The 18991-nt window shown below is 41.4% G+C and overlaps 1 protein-coding gene and 1 pseudogene across 1 annotated transcript; one reads left to right on the top strand and one right to left on the bottom strand.

Annotated features, from left to right (window-relative positions):
- Positions 1-6680: 6680 nt before the first annotated feature.
- On the top strand, positions 6681-11620 carry LOC117548953 (annotated as a pseudogene).
- A 3016-nt stretch (positions 11621-14636) lies between these two features.
- On the bottom strand, positions 14637-18658 carry LOC117548963 (glucose-dependent insulinotropic receptor). Its single transcript, XM_034220497.1, is given in 5 exon segments — positions 14637-15182; positions 15184-15608; positions 16470-16554; positions 16556-16677; positions 17701-18658. Coding segments are annotated over 5 exon segments (1314 nt in total). The 5' UTR covers positions 18044-18658; the 3' UTR covers positions 14637-14843.
- Between the last annotated feature and the right edge of the window lie 333 nt (positions 18659-18991).

Below are 18991 nucleotides of genomic sequence, written 5' to 3'. Positions count from 1 at the left end.
GGGGAAATGTACGTTGCTACAGCAGAAAAAGAGCCACAGACAGCTTAATGTTATATGCATTAAAAAGTATTAAAGTAAAAAAACAGTTATAATAGAATAAAAATACAAAGTTACACAATTTACAAAAAACATCCTGTAACAGTTCTTAGGATTTATCAGCCAGGTATATATTGCACAGTTATTAAACGGCATATATATATATATATATATTGCGCATATAGCGTTGGTTGGTATTTAACAGCAGGGGGTGTCATAGTCTGTGTTGTTGTGTGTGTGGGGGAGGGTCTACCAGTCCAGTGTATAGACATGTCATTGGATATGCTGCAGGAATGACGCAGGAGGTGGTGAAAAGATTAATAAGAAGTGATGAGGGAGAGTGAGACCCCCCGCTGTGAAAGGCATGTCTGCTATTTGCGGAAGAGAGACGGCAGCGGAGGACACGCTGTTGTCAGGACGTCCGTCACCCTGTAAATCCTCTTTTAGACACTCGAGGAAAAAGACACGGTGTACAAGATAAGATAGATAAGATATATACTATGAAAAGCAGAGGTGGAACTAAGTACATTTACTCAAATACTGTTTTATATGCAACTTTAGAGGGAAATATTGTTTATTTGACTGCACTGCATTCCTTATATAAGACTTTAAACACTCATACGATTCATAATATGAATAAATCACAATATATTATATAGTTTAAGCTGTAAAATAAATCAAATCTCCTTTACAATGTTAAAATTATGAACCCATTAATGCATCTATAATTACATCCACTAACTGGTGACACATACACAACATATTTATATACTATAAAAAGCAGAGGTGGAACTAAGTACATTTACTGAAATACTGTGCTTTATTACAATTTATAACAACTTAAGAAGTACTTTATTGATCCCAATTTGGGAAATGTTGTGTCTTTATTAGTCAGTATAAAACACTTATTAATGCCTTATTCTGCATGACCGTATTCTGCAAGTAATAAGCCATTAGTTGAGAGTTTTCCTCAATAACCCTCTAATTAGTGCTTATTTATTGCAAGTAAGGAAGTTGTTATACATGAGTTTTGGTCTTAATATGCTCAATATCGGCCTAATAAGGCAGTAGTACCCCAAGAATAGTAATTCTCCCATAATAACACTTAACAGATATGATCTATTATTATGTAACAAGACATGAAACTATAAGTGTTAATTGTGTCTAAATAACTCAAAATTAGGTATTTATATCTTACAATATGTTCCCTATTTTAAAGTGAAGTCTTGTTCATAACCAATAAGCTAGTCGATTGTCTCTAATATTTTAATTAACAACTAGTTGATGGTGAATAAGTTTACCTTAATTTAAAGTGTTACCGAAACAAATATTGAGTGTGTATCCAAAGCTTGCATTTATAGTTCCTCTTCATCAGCGTTATCAACTTCTTTAATTTATGAATGAATTCCTGAGATAACGCACATAAGGAGCTGAAATTAGTTGGTATGTTTTTTAATTATTGCGATAAAACCCTCTTGGTTGCTTTTTATCTCTCTTTGAACTTGTTTTGAACTTGTTTCATGTATTATGACATAACATTATAATATGCATATGTGCCAATTACAGCAAGGCAGTCGTCAGAAATCGAGGCCCCGTCCACACAGAGACGAAAGGGGTTGTATCCGCTACAGTTCTCTATCGTATAGACCAGGGGTTCAAACTAAAATACACAGTGGGCCAAAAAAAAAAAATGGGTACTAGTCGAGGGCCGGACTGGTTTTATGTTTATTGAAATGAACTTATTGAACATATTAAACCTGGAACCAACAAAGCTTAAATTATTGCCTATAAAACAACATTAAACATTAAATAATCAGTTGCATTAATTTGTTATGGCTCTATCTGCAGCTTTTCCAGAGTCATTTCTTATGAGTACATTTCTCCACAGGCCAACAACAGCTTCAACAAAACTATTTCCCTCAAAGAACAAACCAAACATGCCCTGTTGTCGTGAGAAACAAAGTGCAGAAGGAAACATCCATTAAACTCAGTGTGCTGCTCTGTGATGCTAGCTCAAGCCAGATACTTGGCATCTCATCTTGGGTGCAAGTTCATCAATGTTTGGGCTCAGGCTCTGAGCTGAGGAGACCCTCAGGATGGAGTGAAGGTGTGCGTGCAATATACCGGCGGGCCGGATCTAATAGTAATTATAAATTATCCTGCGGGCCGAAATTAAATCCACCAAGGGCCGGATTTGGCCCCCGGGCCTTGAGTTTGACACATGTGGTAAAGACGGTTCGTCCACACGAGGCCGAAACGGAAACTCGGATTCGGAGCCCGAATCCAATAGCCTGTGATAACGGCTCCCAAGGTGGGTAGGTCTGAGGACGAAACGCTTGCGGCTCCGTGTGTACGCCCTATACGATCATTTCCTGAAAACTATGACGCCATAGCCCCGCCTCTCCCGAATAACAGAAAGGCAACCATGGCAACCATGCTCGGGGGATCTTATTCGCTGCTTTTGGTGTATTTTGTGGCCCGGCATATGTACTACAGCGTCTCCAGCGGGTCGAGCGGTCTCGTGTGAACGGACACATTTCTTGAGCCGATTCCGACTTTTTTGATATCGTCTTCGGTTCGTTTTCGTCTCCGTGTGGACGGGGCTAAGTTGGATCACAGACTTCCTCCAACAATGGTTATAAAACATGTGGTTACCATTGAGTGTCAATGGTTATTAAATGTGTGAAAGACAATCATGCAAAAAAAAAGCAAATCCAGAGACCAATACGTTAAATATAATATTTCTCTTACTGTTTTATTTACAGTATGTACCATAATCCACTCAATAAAATGCCTCTCATGAAAACCTACTTGGCATTAAACCAAATTAAAAAGTAATATAAATCTGCAGTGGACAGTATTGCAAATACTCAGACAGGAATATAGTATTTATAGATGCATATTGCAAAGTATATGTGTACGTTAGAGGTACATAAAGAGCTGCATTGTCCTTCATGAGGAACACAGTTTATTTTGAGCTGATCCCACGTAAGCTGTTGCTGTCGGAAAACTATAGACCCCTATATGCTGAAAATAGTCCCCTTAAATACGCACTGTTCACTCCTGTTTGAGTAGTGTTAGCTAAAAAAATAACTATATTTCATAGCTGTATAAAACATACTTTGCAAATATAAATTAAATATTTTTCGTATTAGAAAATCCTTTTTAAATGTATTTTTAAAAGCTCATAAACTGTGATGTTTCTTTAACAATCTGTAAAAGTGTTGAATAAAACATCTCAGCTCATTATTGTTTTAATTTAATACACTTTTTCCCATATTTCCTAATGATCAGACGACTGCATTTGGTCCACAGGCTGCCAATTAAGTATGTCTGCTTCTAAATAGGCTCCACTTGAAATATTAATATATATATTACATTACATTACATTTAGCTGACGCTTTTATCCAAAGCAACTTACAATAAGTGCGTTCGACCAACAAAATACAAACTTGAAGAAAACAGAATCATATAAGTACATCAGGTTTCATAGAGCAAAAACATTTCAAGTGCTACTCACTGGCTTTAGATAAGCCAGTCCTTTATTAGTATATAAGTGCTTTGTTAATAGTTCTAATCGCTCGAAGTGGAGTCGAAAGAGATGAGTTTTCAGTCTGCGCCAGAAGGTGTGTAAGCTATCTGCTGTCCTGATGTCAATGGGAGCTCATTCCACCATTTTGGAGCCAGGATAGCAAACCCACGTGTTTTTGCTGATGGGAACTTGGGTCCCCCTCGCAGCGAGGGTGCAGTGAGCCGTTTGGTTGATGCAGAGCGGAGTGCACGTGCCGGGGTGTACGGTTTAACCATGTCCTGGATGTACGAAGGGCCAGATCCATTCGCAGCATGGTACGCAAGTACCATTGTCTTGAAGTGGATTCTAGCAGTTATCGAAGCCAGTGAAGGCAATGTATATATATATACATACATATACATTGCCTTATTTTCCCTTTACTTAATTCTTCAATTATTTATATTCCATGTGTATATTTTTTGTATTATTTGTTAACCTTTTTGACAACACAATTGAATTGCATTATCCCTTTAAAAAAAAGTCAATTCCCAGTTGGGACCATTATAGTTTCATGTTATCTTCTCACCTCGTTGGAAGTTGACCTGCTGGCCCGCGAGGGGGGTCATAATTTAGCCTTTCCATAAAGGCCAAGGGAAAAGATAGCGCTAGAGACAACCGACAGGTTTGAAGGTTGGAGGGATAGGAACTATGTTTAGCTCTGGAAAACCAGCATCAGGGTTAACGGAAATCTTTGTCCCTGCAGAACAAGGGCGGTCAGGACGGAGAGTTTAAATACCGAGCGCAGAGAGGAAGGGCTGCACCTCTCTGCAGCAAAACCGCACACTTCAGTTGGATCCACGTTGTTTAATTACACAATTCCACCTTTTTAAAGTGTGGCAGAACAGCAGATCATTTAAAAATCCCAGAGGAAAAGGCTGTGGGTTTTTTGGAGCCAAGTTCTTCATTGCGTTGCAGCAACAGCTCTCGTAAGTTGCTTTAATGATTTATTTAGATCTCCAAGAAATGCATTTGTTTTGTGTTGTTAGCTACACGGTTGGGAAAATAGGTTGGTTGTTGAGTCTGATGGTTCAATTCAGGGGTGTCAAACTCAAATACACAGTGGGCCAACATTTTAAAATGGGTACTAGTCGAGGGCCGGACTGGTTCAATGTTTATTGCAAAACTTATTGAAATGAACCTATTGCACATATTAAACCTGGAACTAACAAAGCTTAAATGATTGCCTATAAAAACAACATTCAACATTAAATAAATGAAAAATCCGTTGCATTAATTTCTTATGGCTCTATCTGCATTTCTTATGATTACATTTTTCCACAGGCCAAACACAGCTTGAAAAAAACAAACATGCCCTGTTGTCGTGAGAGAAAAAGTACAGAAGGAAACATCCATGAGCCGCGTTCACACCGCGTACTTTTGCAGTACTTAGTGCCGGCACTTATTACCCCAGGGCACTTCCACTGCAGCGGGTAGCCCCGTTTAAGCGTCCTTAATCGTCCTCAAGCGGCCAGGCCAGTTTTTGGTGGCCTTTCCATATAGCTAGCGGGTATTTTTCCGGCCCCATAAAATCGTGGTTCTATCAGGCCAGGGCCAGGGCTGAACTAGTGACGTCAACACTCTCGACTGCTGATTGGTCAGAGAGAATCGTCACAAGATCGCGCGCGAGATCATCCCTAGCGTTGCATATATATCTAGAAGCAAGCTTGCAGCATTTTTATACACATCATTTTTGTAAACGGAGGAGCTACAAAAATGGCAACGTCAAAGAAAAGCACACCGTGGTCGACCGAGGAGGTGACGACGTTCCTACATCTCATTGGGGATGATAAAATCCAGCGGGAGCTCAACGGAACAACTCGAAATGTAAAAAGACGCTTAGGGACGCTTAAATGGGGCTACCCCGCCGCAGTGGAAATGTGCCATAAGTACCAATCGCGTTCACACCGGAGTACTTTTCCCTGAGGGAAGATTACGCAAATGAGCCGCTGACGTCACTTCGTCTTCTTCTGCTTTGGGTTTACTCGCAGGCTGCAAACCACTTCACGTCGTATACTGCCGCCCGAATTCCCAGCCGGAAGTCCCCGGAGTTGGGGACTGGTTCTTCCGAGTAAATCGCCAGAACGCCGACACCTCCTCATCTCCACCGCTCCCATGTTTTCTTTTGTGTTGCCTTAAATTATTCTCTCTCCGTTGGTGCGCGGGGCTAATGCTAATAATGCTAATGCCACAAATACAATGGCGCCTTCACAAAACTTTTCAGAGTTTACGGGCCGTGATTTGAAATTCGCCCAGCCAATCAGAACTGGGGCACTTTTTCCCTCCAGGATAGTACCACCTCTCTAGCAGGCACTAAAAATGGGGGTAAAAATGTGCGGCACTAAGTAGGCTACTCTTTTGGTGTGAACGCAACATAAGGGGTACTAACGGAACTAAAGGGGAAAAGTACTCCGGTGTGAACGCGGCCATTGAAACTCAGTGTGCTGCTCTGTGATGCTAGTTCAGATACTTGGCATCTCATCTTGGGTGCAAGGTCATCAATGTTCGGGGTCAGGCTCTGAGCTGAGGAGACCCTCAGGATGGAGTGAAGGTGTGCGTGCAATATACCGGCGGGCCAGATCTAATAGTAATTAGAAATTATCCTGCGGGCCAAAATTAAATCCACCACGGGCCGGATTTGGCCCCCGGGCCTTGAGTTGGACATGTATGGTCCAATTGAATCAAGAATCATTATTAGATGGATATATGTGACATTCTATTGCCTAGAGATGATGAATCCCAATGACTCTTTCTCAAATAATGACTTTGTTATCTCAAAATAGTGGGAAACGTTCTCTATTAAGTCGTTATTTAGAGATACTTGGAAAATATGTCAAGAAAGTCTGTCATTAAATTGTCTTACGGGGTCATTTCCTTCTGATTTTATTATTCTTTTACTGCCAAAAATAACTTTCCGTCCATGTTTAATACTTAACCTTGTCTCTCTGCCTGTGTGTTTCTTCTTCTTCTTCTTCTTCTTCTTCTTCTTCTGTGTTCAGTAATCAGCAGACCTCCAGAGGCCCGAGCAGGAGGCAGAACATTTGGGGTTACAGAGCCCAGTGTGTGCAGCAGTACGATGGGCAAGAAGGACAGTGAATATGGGTCCTGGAGAGGTAACGTCATTTTTTCACATGGTGATTGAATTGAGAGAATTGGGCCTGGAAAGTACTTGAAAAGTCCTTGCATGTGATTTTTAAGGTGTAGGAGCCCTTAATGTGTCCGAATCTGTGTCAGTGTCAAATCAATTCTTTGTTTGTCTCTTTGCTGGTAGATGGTGACGACCCCAAGTTAGTCTCCGACAGAAGGACAGAAAGCTTCAGCGAGCACTCCCCAGAAAGCGTATAAATTGGTACAATTCTCCTTTTAAATCCTCCTCTGTTTGGATGGAAATATTTCTCAAAACATTGTTAGAAAAGTGTTTGTGAGCCGGTTTCCCCTCTTTCTTAATGTATCCGTGAACTATGTTTGGCAAGAAGACAGAAGGGCTTTCTCTTCTTTGTGTTTTCCAATCCATTGTCTGATTTAAAGGTCACCTATTGTGCAAAATCCACTTCTTCATGTCTCTTCTACATCAACATGTGTCCCCTCTTCTTCATGTCTCTTCTACATCAACATGTGTCCCCTCTTCTCCATGTCTCTCCTACATCAACATGTGTCCCCTCTTCTCCATATCTCTCCTACATCAACATGTGTCCCCTCTTCTTCATGTCTCTTCTACATCAACATGTGTCCCCTCTTCTCCATGTCTCTCCTACATCAACATGTGTCCCCTCTTCTTCATGTCTCTTCTACATCAACATGTGTCCCCTCTTCTTCATGTCTCTTCTACATCAACATGTGTCCCCTCTTCTTCATGTCTTCTCTACATCAACATGTGTCCCCTCTTCTTCATGTCTCTTCTACATCAACATATGTCCCCTCTTCTTCATGTCTCTTCTACATCAACATGTGTCCCCTCTTCTTCATGTCTTTTCTACATCAACATGTGTCCCCTCTTCATCTAAAGTAACAGACAGAGAATCAGCACTTTGGAAACAGGGCTGAAACAGAGGGGATTATGGGATGCTGCAATGATCTGTTTGGTGTTTGGAGCCAAACACTTCAGAGATATGTTTGTATATATCTGAGACCTATAATATATTGATGAAAAAACAGTATAATAGGAGACCTTTAAGTTCATTTTTGTGATACAAAACTAACTTTTTTCAAATGAGTTTCCTCCGTCTGGTCCATATGTCTCTAACACAACCACCAACCCCACTCACACCTCTTCATCTCCCATTTTATGTCATGCGTCCACTCTGAACTCCAGCCTGAGGATAAGTCCAGTCTCCAGCATCAATCTGCTTTTCCTGGTGACAACGTTGATGATGGAGGAGAAAAGACGAATCTCAAGGAAAAGAGCTGTGAGGACGATGGGGAGGGACACCTCAACTACCACATGGGCCTCGTGATGAAAGACAGATGTAAGCCAACCTTTGTCTTCATTGTCCTTTCTGTCCTTGTCCTATGATATTAGATTTTTAAGATAAGATTAAGATATTTTTCACATCCTTCAAATAATCCTTTTGTGATGGGTGCACAACTGGACCCTATTTTCCTGTGTTTTTGTGTCAATGGGACAAATGGGACGCATCCAGTTTTAAGCATGAGGGCTGCAGCCTCTAAACAAGCTGCAATTGACACTGCTGAATTATCCAATAGAATTACATTGTAGCCAATTTTATGCTTGAACTATTTCAAAAAAATGTGTCGACATTTAGGCACAACAATTTTGGAGATTAGGGCCCCAGTTGAAAAATAAGAAAGATACCCTTGTACGAGTACAATGTTGTCGAAGAGTAAATGTCTGTCTGTTTTTCCCAGATGAGGTGGTTTTAACACTGGGAGGAGGTGCCTTTTCTAAAGTGGTGGAGTGTATTGACAGAGAAACGTAAGCATGCATGCTGATTGAACCTCACAATATCTCCTGAACACGTAGTGCTATTACAGCCACACTTGGTGGACACATACAAATGTAATGTCTGAGTAACCATATCAAATTTGATGCCATGTGGGTAAAAGAAAATGTATACAATTAAACAAAAATACCATCCTTGGTTTGGAATTTAAGCTGAGGACAGGCCCTTAGAACGTTACATCCTGATCTATTATCCAAGAAACAAGAAACAGTTTTACCTTCATTTAAATATGTGTGCGCACCTGTGTGTTTAACAGAAAGGAGCGCGTGGCCGTGAAAATTGTGAGGAATAAAGAGTGTTTCCGTGAAGTAGGGAGGTCTGAGGTCGCAGTGCTGGAGGAGATCAACAGCCTGGATGACGACATCACATTGTGAGTGTCAAAACAACTTTATTAATCCCACCAAGACACAATAATCTTCTACTCAGAGAAACACAGCAACATAAAGTCAGATGGCAGAGGTTTGAACCATTTCTCGGGGGTTCGTGTCACAAGCATAATAATTCATGACCTCTGACCCTCCTGCAGTGCCTGTGTGAGGATGCTGGACTGGTTCGAGCACGAAGGTCACGTCTGCATCGTGTTCGAGCTGCTCGGCCTCAGCACCTTCGAGTTCCTCCGACAGAACCACTTCCTGCCGTTCAACGTGGAGCAGATCAGACACATGGCCTTCCAGATCTTCAGAGCTGTCTGCTGTGAGTCGAAACATCCATCAGACCTCAGAAACATGCACTGTGTTCTTCAATTTTACACTTCATACAAGTTCAGTTTATATCAGAAAAAATTACCTACTTCACGTTTATGGTCGATTATTGTGGACTAAGTTCACAGTCCGCTAATTTCTTTTAGAGTTGCTTTTACTCTGGTTAAAAATGTGTTGCTGATGTGACTAAGGTTGATATTTGTCAGATTTAAATGGGATTTGTTTACCCATTGAAATCAGTACTTATTTGAATGAAAAACACTTTCAATCTACTAAAACCCAGTAGCTGTGTATCCATGCCGGTATGCGGGTGCCATAAATCACCCTAATAGCACCAGGCCATCTTCCCTTGTCATCATTAGAAACTTTTATTGGAGTCATCTTTGAATTGGAGCTTATTTGTGTAAATTCAGCGTGTGTTGGGTAAGAGAATTAGCAAAATTACAATTGTAAAATGTTCCTCTTTTAAAATATTTGCTACATGAAATGCTTTTTACATCCACCTGTTTAACTGATGTGCAATTTATTTTTACAATTTTGAAAAAAAAGTTGATATATCCCAATAAATGTATGTTTGGCTTGGATTAAAAAGTTAATGCTTTGGGGAAAACCATAAATGTTATATTTCTATCGTGTTTTGTCAACGAATGAGGTGGGATTGTGACACTCTTTTAAGTATTGAAATGTATCCTCTTCTTCTGCAATGGTTAAATAATACCTAACTGGAGAGCCTGATGCTCCTAACTCCTAACTCCTAACTTTGAAACGACAAAAAGCTTTAAGCAAACACACAATAACAGTGTGTGATTTTGTGTTTACAGTCCTGCATCGAAACAAGCTGACGCACACAGACCTGAAGCCCAGAGGAACATCCTGTTTGTCTGCTCCGACTACGACCTGCAGTAACAACGAGAAAAGGGTAAGGATAGTTAAAACAAATAAAACACATTGTGCTCTACATCTCAAGTTGGATAGTGTGTTAGACAGTGTGTGTGTGTGTGTGTGTGTGTGTGTGTGTGTGTGTGTGTGTGTGTGTGTGTGTGTGTGTGTGTGTGTGTGTGTGTGTGTGTGTGTGTGTGTGTGTGTGTGTGTGTGTGTGTGTGTGTGTGTGGTGTGTGTGTGGTGTGTGTGTGGTGTGTGTGTGTGTGTGTGTTTTAGGGAGTGTAAGGAGAAGACGCTAAGGAGTCTGTGATTTAAAGGTGGGGATTTTGGGCACGGCCACATTTGACCACCAAAAACATGAATCACTGGTGTCAAACACGCCACTACCGAGCTCCAGAGGTCATCCTAGGTACACAAACACACACACACACACACCACACACACACACACACACACACACACACACACATACACCATACAAACAATACACACACACACACAAACTGCACATGAAATGCAGTTTGCAGAAATTAAAGTTTTGTTTTAACTTTGTTTTTGTGCACAGGTTTGGGCTGGAACCAGTCGTGTGACGTTTGGAGTCTGGGCTGCGTTCTCATGGAGTTTTACCTGGGGATGCACAGTCTTCCCGGGTACAGACACACACACACACTTAAACACACACATCTGGACAAAACTGAAACATTTGTACGTCTTTTTTACCCTGCGTTTTTGTTTGTTCTAGACCCACGACAGTAAAGAGCATCTGGCTATGATGGAGACAATCCTGGGCGCCGATTCCTCCCCACCTGCTGAAAAAAAAACCAGGTAACACACACACAAAGACACACACACACATGAACACACGCACACACACAGAAAGAAGAGAATCCTAAACATCATTTTTTCTGCCTTTACGTAAAAGTATAATCTTGATAAACTTGGAATTGTAACAAGTTCTATTATTTATATATAGATATATTCAATCTTTTAAATATTAAAGGCCATTATGTGAGACCCATGTTGTGAATGTTGCATTGTATGCACACATATGAATGTTAGTATATCGTTCCTAAATATATGTGAATGTATCTTATTCTGTGTAGAAAGCAGCATTACGTGCACAACGGGCATCTGAACTGGGACACAAGCAGCACTTCTGACGATTATATCAGGAAACACCTTAAACCTCTCAAGGTACAGCAAAACACTTCAGCCAATCAGCTGCAGCCGTGAGCAGGAAGTAACTAAATTAAAGTAACTGTGTCTTTTAGAACTACATGCATGATCAAACCGAGGAGGATTTCTTCGACCTGCTGGGCTCCATGTTGGAGTACGACGTGTACAGACGGATCACGCTGGAGGAGGCGCTGTGGCATCCGTTCTTCAACCCGCTGAGGATGCAGAAGCAGCGAAGCTAACACACACACACACACACACACACACACACACACACACCCACACAAACACACACACACACATACCATGTATACATCACTTCAGGGGACATTACATTGACTTTCATGCATTTCCTGGAGACTTATCCTAACCTTAACCATAACCACACATGCCTAACCCTAACTCTACCCTAACCCTAACCCTAACCAAGTCTTCAACCTAAAATTAATGATTCCCCTTATAGGGACCTCCATTTTGTCCCCATAAGGGAGGCGAGTCCCCACACGTGACTGTGTAAACAGATGTAGGTCCCCACAAGTATAGTAATGCTAGGCCACACACACACACACACACACACCACACAGACACACACACACACACACACACCACACACACTCCCATAACATAACCTCATACCTGTTTGAGTTTGTAGTTGAGTTGAAGTTTGATTTGCAGTCATAACATTTCCAGAGAGCATTCCTGTGTACTTGAAATTCTGAAACATTGTTAAAAATCAATGGTATTTTTCTCCATTGATTTTCTTTTTTTCAGCATTTTTAAAATAAATATTTTGCATTTTGTTGTGTTTTAATTGTGTTTTAGACCATGCATTTCTGCTGCTATTTACTTCTGCGCATGCCTCATCAGAGATGGGTAGAATAGCAAGATTTTCACTGATATAAAAGGATGGTTGAAGGTCCGTTTCCGCCTCAGCTGATTAGCTTTATGTAGACACTGCAGTCTAAAGTAAACAGACATCCCTGACATGCGCTTTGTTGATACAGGCTGCTGACACTTAAAGTGGACGATATTTATCAAGCTTCAAGCAGCAGAGGAAGTTGCCATGACTGAATAGTTATCCAGCTTTGAAATATTAAGTGTGCGATAGCCGCTCAAAGGATAAACAGCAGAGCTAAATAAATCATATGGATGTCATAAAGCAGTATAAAACAAGCAGGGACAAGGCATACAAATCATGCATAATGTCATGGGTTCCAGTTTGTCTCATGACCTTTGCTGCACACTATCTTTGATCTTTATTGCCCCAATATAACTGGCATAGGAGAGATAGGAAAGATATAATGACCAAAATAAGGTGGTGTATAAAGATGGACTTAAAGGTCCCATGTCATGGCCATTTTTACTGATCATGTTTCCATTGCTGAGGTCGACTAGAATATATTTAAATTGTGCAATTTTCCAAAATCCCATTGGTTTCTCATACAGCATCTCTGTATAGTGTGTGTATTCACTCTCTGTCCTAAACGGCTTGTTGGAGCTCCTGCCCCCCTCCCCCTCCCTGTGAGCCCAGTGTGCTCTGATTGGTCGGGACGTTGCGAGGCTCGTTGCTGCAGTGTGAGCTCGCTGGCGGTGTGGTTTCCGGGTTGGCGATACAGCGAGAACAAGTGAAACTCATCCTGAGCACACACAAACACTCACAGCCGAAGTAAAAACAATAAGTGTGGCTTGATATTGAGAAAAGAAAAAGGTTTTCTAACGCTGTGAGAACGGGTCTGCGGATGAGCATTTCTCCACCATCCCAACTCGTCTATTGCAGCGTTCAAGGAGCTCTATGCAAGTCAATGAGGACTCCCTGTTAGTTAGCCAAGGGATCCTGGTGTGTGAGGAGCTCCGCAGATTGATCTATTTGGACCAATCCGGTCATTGATGTTCATTTGGTTATGGGCACAGTCACGATACCCAGGAAGAAAACATTGGAAAAAGAGAAATCTCCAACCAGGCGTTCTGGTGGCAGCACAGACAGGTCTTTTCTGTGTTCTAACAGGTGTACTTTGAGGGTTTTTGACCTCTGCAGACCGTTTACATGCAGAAAAAACCTTCCATAACACACAAGGGGACGGGTAATAACCGGGAAAAGCATGACATGGGCCCTATAAATGCTGGATGAGAATATGAGTTCCTGGTGTAACCTAGTATATATATGCAAAAAAAAGAAAATTACTCTTACATTTCCAGTTTCAGTCAGACCATAAATTATTTATTGATTCTTTCTTTTGGTTTATTAACATCACAGCCCACTGTCTGGTGGGTTTGTTCCCGGCTGCACAGTGTCTCTGCAGGATATTAAATTCAGTGTGAAAAGTCCCATTGTGGAGCCTTGTGGATTACAAACTGTTAGACCAAATGTCACTCGTCACCGGCTTGGTCTTCAATATCAGGATACATGTATTTACTATCCTTGCAAGAATGGAAGTAGTCATCACACACAGGGCTGCGTGGGACAAATAGTCCTTGATATGCTTATATACAAGAGAGGGTGTTGCAGTCAGCAAGATGGAGGAATACCGGTTCAAAGCAGTATTCTGACATTAGTTAAGATTAGCTAAGGCCTGCGTAAGCAATACACATGACAGTCATATGCCTGTCTGTCTAGGGGCTGTGTCATCATGCCAATCTTAGGAACATCTATCATAACTTCAACAGTGTCTCATGAGCGTCATCCATGTAGTCATACATCCGGCTATGTACACAGCTACGTATGGCCTCTGTTATCATGTGCTACTCTGATATAGAAGGAACATTCAGTATTTTCCCAACAACAACCCTGTGAAACTATTCAACCCTTGCCTCTTCCGTTACTGCCACTGACCTCTGACCCATCAGTAAATAAAAAATACAATGTTCGTACTTTGCTTCCTGCATTAAGCCCACTGGATTCCTGACATGGCATCACAGGAAATGCAGAGAGATTTAGGTAAGGGTCTACATTTCAGCAACAACATTGCTTTAGATATAATCAGATTTAGTGTTTAATGAATTGGTGCTTACTTATCATCTTGCTATCTCATATGCTGTATCTCAATTTGATTACTTCTCTTAGTACAACTTCATATTTTTGCAGTGCGTGAATTTCCACCATGTATTGTTGTGTTAAATCACAATAGCCGTTGTTAGCTAGCTAGCAGCAATTGTTAGCGGTAGCACATCATTACAGACTGCTCAATTAACCCTATCAAAATCACAGCGGATTCCTTTGGCACCCAGTATAGGTCTGTTACCTTAAATAGTGAAATAAATAATATTATGTTACTCTTATTTGTATAGGGCTTTGTTTCCAAGGGAACCTCAATCACTGCTTGTCTTACCAACTTCCTTTACGTAGCCAAATGGCGGTTTTTAAGTGTGAGATGTGTGCAGCGTCCCACACTCATATTATTTGACTGTTTTGAGTGCACAATTCAGGTTCTTAGAGCATTTTGACATACTTTGCATTGGGACTCACTTACACACTCAAAACAGCAAGCCAAAGAACAGTAGTACTACACAATTTGAAACACATCAATAGTTTCCATTATCTGAAATTAACAATGACTCTCTGTCTAGCCATGTTTTTGTTGCCACCTTTTCACTGGTTCCTTTCACAATCCGGTGGAGACAGATAGTGGCACAGTTGGGCCTTGTCGTTGACTGAAATCGCCCGCAACAACGACCGGGGTTGAGGTTTTCTCCAGCAGGAGCACCAGCTTGATTCAGCACAGGAGGCTGGGGGTCACATCTCTCTGTGAAACATGGAGGCCTAGCAGCCAACGCCCTAAAGCAGGAGCACAAGGAGGCTAACTGCAGTCGCACCTCCCTTTGCCAGAAGGCGTACACCAGGGGGTTGATCAGAGAGTTCGACCAGTCCCAACAACCACAAATAATTCTCTAAGACGCCTTTGAGTTGGCAGCTTTCACACAGAAGATGCACGATACATGCCACAAAGAAGGGGCACCAGAGGACCAAGAAGCAGCCCACTAACACCCCCACTGTCCTCAGGGCCTTGACGTGGCTCCAGTAGTGGCTCCTCAGCTGCTGGTGTGGCTGGTGGTGATGGTTCTCGTAATCTTGGCGGTCACCCGTCCTCGCAACCGGCCTGCTAACTTGGCAGATCTGCTTCTGGTGGCTGCAGGCGATCTTCAGGATGTCCAGGTAGATGTAAACGAATACAGAGAGCACGGGGAAGAAGCACGCGCTGAACAACATGATTATGCCCATGTGGTTAATGACGGAGAAAAAGGCACAGTAGCCGCCGTAATCCTTCGCCTGGAGCTGCCGCACCATCACTGAGGAACAGAGACAAAAAGATGATCGGTCATGTGACACTTCTCATAGTCAATATGCCAACCAGAACATTTGGTCAAAAAAACTTTCATAACCATTTTAGAATTTCTTCCTTTTCAAGTAACCTTTTGCGTCACTCCCAACATCTTAAGTACCGATCAATGGCTTGATTCGGCTCGTTACATGCATACATCAAAATGGAATGTTAAGTTTAGCTTTACAACACAATGACTTGCTTAGGTTAAAGAAAAGAGGTAACAACAGTTAAACAAGAACCCCTAAATCAATGTTTATACGATAGGCAAAAACAGTGTGCCTGGATGAAAGCCCTGTGCTTATTTGACTCGCCCAACCAACTCTTGAACCTAGAATCAGAGATGCTCTGACCATCTAAAAACGCTGTTAATGAGTTGACATTGTAGTCATTTGGTGCGTCTCATAAAAACACAATCAGTCTTCAGCAACTCCAAGCCTACAAACACACATCCTAGTCATCATAGTATGACAACGATGTACTATTTTCTGTCTGTCTTTAGTCCCATCAATTCATATATTTTCTACATCTCACCTGGCAAGAACCCCAGGGTGAGGGAGCTGAAGGAAAATATATTGAATGTATCTTATTCTGGTGTAGAAAGCAGCAATTACGTGCACAATGGGAATCTGAACAATCTGGCCGATTATATCAGGAAAACACCCTTAAACCTCTCAAGGTACAGAAAAAAACACTTCAGCCAATCAGCTGCAGCCGTGAGCAGGTAGTAACTTAAAAATAAGGTAACTGTGCCTTTTAGAACTACATGCATGATCAGAGGGAGGACGATTTATTTATCCCATACATTTTTGTATTTTCTTCATCTCACCTGGCAGAACCCCAGGGTGAGGGGAGCTGATCCAGAGAGCCAGCAGGGACCCGACCGCTGTCCCCTTCCCCGCCAGCTGGGAGTAATCTCAGGGGCATCTTGATGGCTGCGTAGCGATCCAGCGAGATGAGGAACATGGACATGATGGATGCTGTGCAGGGCGACGTCACGAAGGCCATCCGCATCAAACACCTGATCTTTCCCTGAGCTGGAGGCAGAGATGGCAAAAGTACACACATCCTTTACTCAAGTAGAAGTACAGATACTTGTGTTTAAAAATACTAAACTTCTTTACTCAAGTAAAAGTAAAGAGGGCTTTGAAATGTACTTCAGTAAAAAGTACCCATAACTAGCAGCTGTTTTAAAGAGTACCTGACCTCCCTTTATATTAATAGAACAATAATGTCATTGTTAGCTAATGAATGTTTCCATGCTGAACACGGCAACATGACAACGTTTCCATTGGTCCCTCTTCTTTCGAGAAGACCAGGAAATGATGGATACACGGATCGTGGTTCAAATCATAGGCACGCAATGACTCTAAAGAATAATGATCACGCACCAAACACACATTCAGACTAAAGGAACCAGCTGTTTGGAAAATGAGAGAAGTAGAAAGTTCAGGTATTTGAGTTCAAAATGTAAGAAGTAGAAAGTACAGGTATTTGTGTTCAACATGTAAGAAGTAGAAAGTACAGGTATTTGTGTTCAAAATGTAAGAAGTAGAAAGTACAGGTATTTGTGTTCAACATGTAAGAAGTAGAAAGTACAAGTATTTGGGTTCAACATGTAAGAAGTAGAAAGTACAAGTATTTGGGTTCAACATGTAAGAAGTAGAAAGTACAGGTATTTGTGTTCAACATGTAAGAAGTAGAAAGTACAGGTATTTGGGTTCAACATGTAAGAAGTAGAAAGTACAGGTATTTGGGTTCAACATGTAAGAAGTAGAAAGTACAGGTATTTGTGTTCAACATGTAAGAAGTAGAAAGTACAGGTATTTGTGTTCAACATGTAAGAAGTAGAAAGTACAGGTATTAGTGTTCAACATGTAAGAAGTAGAAAGTACAGTTATTTGAGTTCAACATGTAAGAAGTAGAAAGTTCAGGTATTTGTGTTCAAAATGTAAAGTAAAAGTAAAAAGTCGTCAGAAATATACGTAGTGGAGTAAAGTACTGATACCAGAAGAAATGTAAGTACAGTAACGAAGTATTTGTACTCCACTACTTCCCACCTCTGGCTGGAGGCTCTGAGTTTGTTGGAGGATCAGAAGTGACGCTATTGACATTGAAGTCCTCGGTGGCGAGGCCGGTGATGGCCACTCCCACCAGGGCGTCGGCTAGTGCTAAATTGAGGACGAAGACCCAGCTCTGGCTCCTCTTCTTCAGGAGCAGCTTCAGGAGAGCGGCGGCCACAAGCAGGTTGGTGGAGATGATGAGGCCAGAAGCGATGCTGAGGATAAAACCCATCACTCGAGGCCGCATGATGCTTTCTGTCGGTGGTTCATGGGAGTTCATGCTGTCAGGAGAAATGCTAACGGCCGCCTCAGCGCTCGCATGTCCACTTAAATATGACATTTTCAGGGAGTTACTTTGAAAAGCAAATCTTTGCAATCTAAAAATAATTTCCCCGTAGAAGAAGTATTTTAACAGAACTATTTCAATAGGGAGAAATCAAGTTGTTAACTAAAGCTGCTCAAACTATCACATTGTTGATGTCTGTGTGACACAAAATTATACCTGAATAAGATGAGAAGTCAGATGGCAAAAAAATGCCACTACTGTAAGTCTTACACACAAAGATATCTCTCTAACAAATAATATTTAACCTTTATTCAAAGAAAAGGTGTGCAGGGATGGTCAAATGTAGTTCCAACATTTCAAGTCTATTAATATAAACGTTGTTACTTCCCATCTCTGTCTGTTAATAATCTTGAAAAAAACGATTACAATTTAAAATCCATAAAGCTGATATTGTTGCAAATGTGTTATTTGCACAATTAGAAAAGAAACTGAGATTTGCACAGATGCTAAAAAACAAACGTTAAGACCTCCTATAAGTGACAACGCCATGCCATGTTTGATCAACAGAAGATGAAACAGCCGATATTGTCCCGATGCGTTAATCCAATCTCACGTCATGTTTAAGAAAGATAGCCGGTTATTAAAACATCTGTCCAATTTCACCGGGTGTGGGTCCTTTCAATTCTATCATCAAATGCAGAAGGACAGAAACACACAGCATTTACAGCTTGTCCAGCTCTTGTCCCCTCCCCCCTCCTCTCACTCTCACATCACACCACACACACACACACACCCACACACACACACACACACCACACACACACACACACACACATATACACTTATCCCAGCCTCCTGACAGGAAGATATATTTTTATCATACATTTACTGTATTACCCTGTATCATTTTTGTCTGCAAATATTTTTTAGTCTAAGGCTTGGTTAGTGTGACTTTAGTTTCTCAAATAATTCTGAACTCTTTATGAGGCTTTTTTGGGGGGT

Source organism: Gymnodraco acuticeps, unplaced genomic scaffold (assembly GCF_902827175.1).
Source record: "Gymnodraco acuticeps unplaced genomic scaffold, fGymAcu1.1, whole genome shotgun sequence".
In the NCBI taxonomy this organism is placed as follows: domain Eukaryota; kingdom Metazoa; phylum Chordata; class Actinopteri; order Perciformes; family Bathydraconidae; genus Gymnodraco; species Gymnodraco acuticeps.
The sequence above is the reverse complement of the archived record's forward strand: the minus strand, read 5'-3'. Positions and strand labels throughout refer to the sequence as shown.